General features: G+C 35.6%; 1 protein-coding gene across 1 annotated transcript; it reads right to left on the bottom strand.

Annotated features, from left to right (window-relative positions):
• Positions 1-3165: 3165 nt before the first annotated feature.
• Positions 3166-6286, bottom strand: LOC113714405 (mitochondrial outer membrane protein porin 2). Its single transcript, XM_027238222.2, has 6 exons — positions 5978-6286; positions 5817-5884; positions 4462-4572; positions 4289-4375; positions 3965-4173; positions 3166-3698 (listed from the first exon to the last, which is right to left on the bottom strand). The coding sequence occupies exons 1-6, from the start codon at positions 6222-6224 to the stop codon at positions 3392-3394; spliced, it is 1029 nt and encodes a 342-aa protein (XP_027094023.1). The 5' UTR covers positions 6225-6286; the 3' UTR covers positions 3166-3391.
• Positions 6287-9264: the final 2978 nt, after the last annotated feature.

Raw genomic sequence — 9264 nt, 5'->3', positions numbered from 1 at the left:
TCTCTTGGCTTTTGAACCACCTACCTTAGATTCACCGTCAAATTATTTTCCTCTTTTATTCTCACATCGAGCAATTAACGCAGCTTCTTGTGTCACATCTTGGTTTGCCTTCCTTTGTTTTTCATGATCCAACAAAGAAGACTGCACATTCTCGAATTCTAAAGTGTCATTCCCATACAACAGGGTTGTCACGACACTTTCGTAAGAATCAGAGACTGAGATAAGAAGTAAAAGAGCCTTATCTTCTTACTCAATATCTACGCCAACCTTTTGGAGTTGATCCAAAATTCCGTTGAATGTATTCATGTGATCCATGAGACTGCCACCCTCCACCATCTTTAGTGCATAAAGTTGCCGCTTTAGATGCAACTTATTGGATAAGCTTTTAGCTAGATAAAGCTTTTCCAATTTTTTTCAGAGGTCTGCTGTAGAATCTTCCTCATCTATCACATTATTTATGATGTTGTCCGCCACATAGAGCCGAATAGTGCTCGCACACCTTGCGTCCAACTCCTCAAACTCATCATCCTTCATGCTCTTTGGCTTCTTGTTCTTTCCATTCAAAGCTTTTACCAAGCCTTGTTGAACTAGAACATCATTCACTCTTCTTTGCCAAAGAGTGAAACTTGTAGTTCTATTAAACGGTTGAATTGGAAACTGTATAGTTCCAAACCCTATGGTATACAACCACCCACTCAATTTCAAATAATTAACCAAAACCCCAACGGAGCTCTGATACCACTTGTTAGGGTATCAGACCAATTATTTGAAAAAGGAAAAGACCAACAATTTAATAGAAAACTATATCTAGCACGAACGATGAGCAACGCACAAGAATTAACATGGTTCGGTTTAATCACTAAACCTACGTCCACGGAGAGAAATACTTGTTCTTACTATGAGAGAAATAACACCACAAGATTACAACTTGATTCCCAAACTCCAACTCTTGTATAACTCTCTCACCCACTAAGAACTCTCTCACTCTTTTCTTGTGTGTCTTTGTAGTATGCCAACCTACCTATTTATAGAGAATATTACTGCCAAAAAATCAAATAACAATTGGAAACCAATACTATTTCCTAAACTCATATAGAGTAGGAAATAGTATCTAGCTAAATAGGGCTTTACTTGACTACTACTTCAAGCAACTAAAACTAATTAGAAAATTAGTTACTTCCATACAAAACAAGAATTTTACCTAAAAAGAAATTAAACCAATTTCCGAACAGATAAAAACATTATTATTGGAATTTCACTAACCTTCTAATAAATCCGCCATTAGAAATGGCACAACAAAATCTGAAGGATTTTTCCTCCAAAAGATATCATCACATATGAATTTTGCATTTTTAGCTAACACACGAGCGACTTTATCGTCTGTAATATTTCAAGAAGGCTGTTAGTGTCAGTGAATAAGCAAAACGAAACAAAATGCTGTTTGTTGATGGGCAATTTGAAATTCCATATCTGAGTAGAATTTTAAGGTCCAAACCTGCAAGAAATTTGATTGGTTTTTTTTTTTTTAATCTGACCAGGGCTTCTAAAATGTCACCATATCGGTGAAAGTTCAGCACGTATTGGAAATTAGAACATTCAACACATTCCTTCGAAAAAAGAACATTCAACGCATTTTACTAGCTAAACCTGTGACGTGTGAAGTTGATTACTGGAATTCCAAAGTCAACAAAAAATAAAAACAAAAATAAACTGGCCAATAGAGTTCCAACTTATACCGGAACAATTAATTTCTACAAACGTCTGAATTCAGTTTTGATCCCTAAGACTCAGTCGTAATAAAAAGACAGAAAGAAAGAAAGAGAACCCTAAGACTTTTCATTCTTTTTTTTTTTTATTCTTCTAATAAAATTGACTTTTAGCTCTTCATGTGATCAAGTGGTACTAAATAATTTTTGATCTTTTTCGCCTGAAGTAGTACTAATTGATCATCCTTCTAAGTTCCCCATTAAAGTCATTGAAAAGGTCCTAGCCATGTATGTATTCATTCAATGATTTCTTCCTTTCGCATAATTTATATGCAGTCGATGGTTGTCTGGATGGCGTTGCATACTCCATCAACAACGTTAATTTGAGTAGTCAAAACTTTCAGACGCTTTCTCAACTCTTACCATCAAGCATAAACATCTAGACTTTATCTACTCTCACAAACCTGATAGAGTTTGTTGAAACCTCCTAGCCACTTTTAGAACATGGTATACAGCAGAAAATTCATAATCGACTCGGTCTAACAGACCTGAGATCAACTACCGAGCTTTAACTCAGTGGCCACTAAAAAGGGATTAAATCTCCCTTTTGGGCTGTAGGTCAGGGATTCAAACCCCACCTGCAGGCTGTAGTGAAAAAAATTCAAAAGAGATATTAGAGCACTCATTTGATTTAATCGAGTCTGTACACCTGTTAGCCCCTTAATCAACCTCTTTAGACTTCCCCTCCTTAATCAGACCTGAGGCCCTTTCAACGTGCTCTGAAATGAAGTCAAATGAGGTGAGCGGGACTGAAGAAATCTCCTAGTGGAAAAATGCTGCCTTTACAACGAAAGCTGCTAAGCCACATTCTTCTGGAAAGAGTTCGTCTTTCAAAATTATTTTTCTCGACCAAACCATAAACGCCTGGATATCAGTTGTTGTTTCATGTAATCCAAGTAAATTCCATGTCAAACGTTGTTTTCAATACAACGTCCATGGCCGCAAAGGCACAAAAGCAGTTGCTATAGTAATAGTATATGCGATTGTGACATTTTCTCCTAATACAGAATCATGACATTTCCTTGAACCATGGCATACATAGTACATGTGATTGTGATCACTGAACTACTCTGCTATGGCGAATTCTTCTAGCCAAATAATTGAAGATTGACTTATTAATAACTGCTCTTACGCAATAATCTGTTGGTTGATAGGCATAGGTCTTCCAGCTCAAATTTCCATAAAAATATGTTTCAAGCATGTGGTTTAATGGTCTGGTAATGGCCAACATGTAAAATACTTCCCCTTCTCGAGAAGGCAATGGTGCTTTAAACTACTTTCCGGATAACTAATAAAAAATCCAATCCAAAGTTTAATTCACCATCGAGTCATCCGAACGAAGATTAAGCTTCTGGTCCAGAGAAGAAAATTAACACCTTTGGCCAGCTGTATGGACTCATTTTCCAAGAAGCAATATGGATGATCACTTTATGTGATGCAACCACATCAAAGTTGAGTGTAGATAAAATTTATGTTCCAAGGACTATGGTCCATATAGCCTCCAGGTAATTAAGAAGTAAGAATAAAGAATACCCTATTACCTAGTCAAAAAGAATCAGCAAATCTAAAAAACTTTCTTCATTTTGGAAGAAGACCACATCCATATGTTCTAGACTATAGACTTTTCAAGGCTTGAGAGATAGTGCCAAACCAAACCGGGGATGTTTATCCATGGCTAAGGTGTCAAAGGATCCGGATAATATCAGGAAAGATTTTGGTGCCAACTCATGCTGCACCAAGGTATCAAGGTTGCCGTGGTTGTTCAGCTTTGCCTTGACCAGTGTGTGAGGATCAATTGCATATGACGCTCCAACTGTCAAAATACTGACATTCGTAGAGAACTTTCTTGCAATTTCTGCCACAGCAACGCCTCTCTTTTCCTGGTCCCATTGGTGAAAATAAGTTGCCTTCACTGCATCTCCTTTGTCAGCCCTACCAAAAAATAAAACACCATTAATTCACAAAAAATTGGATCACATTATTGTTTACTACTGCAGCACAGAACCTAACAACATCCAAAAAGATGCTAAATAATAATATTTTTTTAAAAAAATGCCCATATTGAAGGGTAGAACTGGTCTGATTGCAACAGTCCATACAAAACATATGTTTCTCATTCTCAAAGCTAGTCTGTTATGAAACCATCCTCTTTTACTTCTTAATTCTGTAAAAGAGTCCACCAGAAGGGGAAAACTTACAACATTACAGAAGCACCATAATTTGGTTTTGTCAGACTGACTCCAGCATTGTACGTTGTAAACGAACGCGAATCCACCTTGTAACTTGCTTCTGTACCAAAAGCAACGAAAGGAGTACCAATGGTTGCGGAAATATCAACATTTGGAGACTTGTTCAGATCAACAGCTGTAGTGAAACTTGCATGCTCATGGAAATATTGAACCCCTATCTGCAAATTAGAATGGAACGACTTAATTGCAGAAGAAAAAGGGAAAAAACTGTGTACACAAAACTTGCACCAAGTTGCAATAGCCAGGACCAGGAGTGTCCAATCAAAGCACAACCTTGCCAGAATTGTAATCAGGAAATCTACACGTGGCAATAGTCTTCATAGATGGTAAGATGTCAGTCACCGTTATGCTTGTTGCAATCTGCCAAAGTAACATCATGAGATCAGTAATTCAATAAGTATAGAGGCACAGGGGAAGGAAAAAGCAACTAGATAAAGAACATGTACACTGGATTCTGTGTCAACTTTGACGTCAACTGTAGACTTCTTGTACTTGTATTGTGCAGCAACAACACCAGCAGAAAATCCACCCTTCTTAGCTAAAGAGGACGCAATGGCCTGGCAACACAACATAACAGCAATGAGTAAATGATGGACAAGTGTTTGCAATCTGACACAGGAAATTTAAAATAAAAAGTTCAAGCAAGCAACAAATTTGGACTATTCAGGAAGAAGTGTGGCCAAATTATTGAAAACAAGACAGAGTTACCATTTGAAACCCCTCTGATATATGTAAAATAAAATCGCATGACAATTTGAGGACTCGATGGATATTCATATAGGGTGATAGACTTTAATAGGTTACCGTATGAGACTTCTGAAGGGTAGCAGTTAATCCACAAGAAAACAGTAATATGACCCCAGTACCAGGGCATTGTGAAACTTCAATGATACCACTTCAATGACCATACATGTAGAACTTGGTTCACACTGGAGTGATCAGTGATGATGAACAAAATACTCGCTAAACTCTAAATAAGGAAAAAAAAAAAAAAAAAAGCCACCCTTTACCTTGCCTCAAGGTAAAAAGAATGAACTTGAAAATAGATGAACAACATCAATATTTCAGCAGAACAGCTCAAAGCAAGAAAGAATGAACAATGGTGGAACAATCTAAAACTGAGTCAGACCATACATTTTGCTACCAATTTTCTTATTATGTATAAGTAGAAATACTCCTCCAAAATCGAAACTAGTTTCCATTTCACCAAAATCTGTTGCCAACCAGCTAAGTGCACATCACAAAAACAAAGTTTCCACTTTCCACAGACTAGCTAATTGCATATCACAAAGTTTCTACTTCAAAATCAGCCATAGAAGAAGTAAAAGTAACGTATTGAAGCTGACATTTTAATTAATAAAAAAAGCCCAAAATGCAATTCCCCACCCCCACCCCCTCCAAAATTCCCCTCCCATCCCCAAAAAGCAATTCTTCTTAAATAACTAGTATAATTATCTTTCTCAAAAATAAAAAATCTTTCTTCAACAAACTTTCGTCCATAAATCTAATAAAAATAAGAATGAACTAAACACAATGATAAATATGTAAAACTGTACTTACATTGCCTATTTGCATGCCAACTAATTGGAAATCTAATTACTACTACCCATATTATTCTGTGACCTTCTTAACTTCCCAGTCCTCTCAAACTTTTCCATCTTTATCAATCAATACTAGTATCATAATTTAAAGACACACGCAAAAAAAAAAAAAAAATCAATACCCATCAGAATTAAATAGAAGTAGAATATATCGGTTCAAAACATCAAAATAATAATAATAATAATATTGCGGTGCATACCACTCCCGCGTCACTCTCGGAAGAGAGGGAGAATTTCTGCTCAGTACTATAGTCCTTAGTCAGTACATCTGCAAAATTTTCAACTTCCATTAATTCAGAGCCAAAAAAAAAAGTGAATTCCAACCACTTTAACTGTTTTTTTTTCTCTTTTCTTTGTTTACCGCTGGCTTTCTTGCCGAAGTCGGAGAAGAGGCCTGGACCTCTACTACTCATGGTCGCAGAGTTCTTTTTTTTTTTCCTTTTGTCGAAGGTGAGTTCGAAGATTCTGAAGAATCTGGTGGTGTGAATTAGAATTAAGAGAGATTCTTGTGGGGTTGGATTATAGGAAAACTGGTTGTGTTGTTGGGTTTCAACCCTTTTTTTTAAAAAACCTTTTCTTATCTGTTGTCTTTCCCGAAAAGATATCATAGTCTTACGAGGTTGCTGCCACCGGCAATTTCTTGTCGGACAAGAAGGATGCTGAGACGATGTCGTCTTGTGTTTTTGCTGATTTGACGATAGTTGGAATTTTTTATTGGGCTGGGCCTGACTTACGCCTAGGATGGGTAGGTTGCGGTCATCCTCATCGGGATATAAAAGAAGTTGTGATCAAAGCTTGAATGTTAAATTTTTTTTTTTTTTTGGGTAAATTCTCGGATGCTGAGTGATCACATTGGGTCTCGATTAATCCAAAGTCGAGCACAACAGGGAATATTTCCGGACGACTCTATTATAGCTAGTTTGTGAGTTGAGGATAGAAAAGAAAAGAAGAGAAAGGTTAAGTTATGGGAGAAAAGAAGAGAAGAGATTTTAATGTTGTCGGGGAGTTTATAAAAAAAAAAGCGGTAATTTGGACACATAAATAAATAAATATTTCATTCAAAAGCTTTTAGGGGTGGAATGGGCAATTTAAAAAACTTTTTGCTGCCTTTCCTTGCTTTCCTTTGCTTTCTGCCCGACTTGGGGCGGAAATTTTTTTTAAACTGTAGCTGTTTCTTCCTTCTTCCAAATCCGTCTGTTTCTTTTCCTTTTCCTTTCACTTAAAACCAAGGTTTGTAAAATCAGGATCCTACGTAGGATCGATTTTAGTTTCACAGGATCGGATCGTAGGATCGGATCGGAGAATCGTAAGATCCTACCAAAAGCTCCTAATTGCAATTAAAGGTTACAATTCTTTGATAAATTACAAATATACCACAAATATTTTCATTTACTTGCAAAATGGAGTTTCGTATTTCACAAATTTACAAAAAAAATTGTAGGATCGTACGATCCTACGATCCTACACGATCTTACCGATCCTGCTACGATTCTATGCGATCCTACAGAGATTAATATGATTTGCGACTCTGAATACGATCCGGATCGCGATTTTAACAACTATGCTTAAAACTCTCAAATGTGGGAGATGCAGCCTTTCTCTTCTATTCCTTTCTTTTCCGTTCAAATCTCATCTCCCAAACTAGCTTTTAGTATTTTATTCTCCAACCATAAGATTTGCTCGATTCTAGGGTATCTTTTTTGACGACTCTATTAATATTATATTCTCTGATCACAATATTTGAATTTAAAATTTTATTTAAGAGATATCGAACTCCGCTTTCTCAAATTAGTAGATTAGCCTTATCAGTTGTATATCAATTGAATTGATTCGATCATTACTTAACGAACAAGTATGGTATTCTTCTTCTTCTTCTTCTTATGGTTCTGATTTTTCAACTAATCAAATGCTTGGAGTGATCAAAGATAGTACTATGGTAAAGGTGTCTGAGGTCCACTTAGGCGGTGTAGCTGTCTCTTATATCCCATCAAAATGTGACATTATTTTAATTAGTTCCTACAGCCGAAAGGGAGTGATTCCAAATGAAACTTCCTTCTTTTGGTTAAGAATGCTGCAAATCAGTGCTCACTTGCTTTCGTGAGTTTCCTATTTCGACATAAAAGCCATTTCAAATATTTTATATGAATATTTTATATGAATACTTAATCAGTCTTTAGAAGCTTTTTCAATGGAGTTACTGTGATTCCCACAATAGTATCACCACATTGGATGTTCGAATGGAATGTGATTGGAATATGAACGCCGCCAGGTTCATGAGAGTCTTTAGTGTGTTTGTATAGGAGGTTATTTGAAATGATTATTTAAAAAAAAAATATTATAGCACTTTTTTAATGTGATGTATGTAAAATAAAAAAAATTAAAAAATATTTTGATGATACAAATAAATCAATGTGTGTAAATAAGGTACAAATTATGTGCATTCCAAACAAATAGTTTGATTATTTTGGCATGCGATTTCTGATTCAGGGTCCAAGCCATTAATGTAAATTAAGAAGAAATAGTATGGAAAAAAAAAAAAAAAAGAGCCTTGAAGTATATTTAACTCTAGATAACATTCTGCACCCCTACGCCCCACCAACACCACCCCCCAACCACCAAAAAAAAAAAGGGAACTAGACCAAAACTAAAAAAGAAAAAGGGCACTAAAAAAATGAGAAAGAAAATAGAAGTATGGGCTGAGGTATCTGGAAATTGACGGTTGCCCACCTTTCTCAGAGATGGTAGTTGGGCTCACTTGAAATTTTCAATCCAAAAGGAATTTAGTCGTCCATTCAAAAGCTTCGAATGCCATCAATTGTGTGTTTCCACTGTTAGGTCCGCAAATAATTTATTTGCGGTAAAAAGTTTTCTTATTTTAAAATCCCTTGTGGCTTATCTTTTGCGAATTGTGCCCACTAGAACAGGATGAATATAATTAAATTAAGGATGAATATAATTAAATTAAGCAGCCCGATTAAGAGAAGCCCAAAAAAGAAAAATGGAAAAAGCAAAATGCAATGCCTACAATTTTCAGCTCCCACGTTTTGATATCTTTATTTGACAAGTGTGAACAAAACCCCATTAAAAGCAGCATGGGTTATTATAACCCCATAAGTTTAATTGCTTTTGCTGTAGTGTGGTCTAAATGGAAAAAAAATCCCTTCACAGGATTGCTTGATAACTTCCTTCCTCACCAGTAATAATACCTAAAAAAAAGAAAAGCAAAAGAACCTGAAGAAATTTTCTTGTTGTTTATCTATTAAAATTTTGCAACATTCGAGACACGTTTTGTTACTCCCATACAGTTTAAGAAAAATTAGTTAATTTTGTTGAAAGAGTAAATCCAATATACTGTTTTGGTAAAATACCCTTACGAGGATGATTAATCATTATACCTTTACATAAATTATTATAACAATATTGATGAAAAATTGCACCATTCAATGCATGAACCAAAGCAATTATTTATCGAAAGTCAACTCTATTAAATAAAGTAGATTATATATATCACAAAATACATTAAATAAGGATATTTTAGAGAAATTAAAAGTTAACTAAGGCCTTGTTTGGACAGCAATTTTCCAAACCGTGCCTAAATCCAGAAAAATTCTTTAATTTTGTATCATCCGTACAAAAATCTCACTCAAA

Source organism: Coffea arabica, chromosome 10c, assembly GCF_036785885.1.
Source record: "Coffea arabica cultivar ET-39 chromosome 10c, Coffea Arabica ET-39 HiFi, whole genome shotgun sequence".
In the NCBI taxonomy this organism is placed as follows: Eukaryota; Viridiplantae; Streptophyta; class Magnoliopsida; order Gentianales; family Rubiaceae; genus Coffea; species Coffea arabica.
Note: the sequence above shows the minus strand (reverse complement) of the source record. Positions and strands in the feature narration are given on the sequence as shown.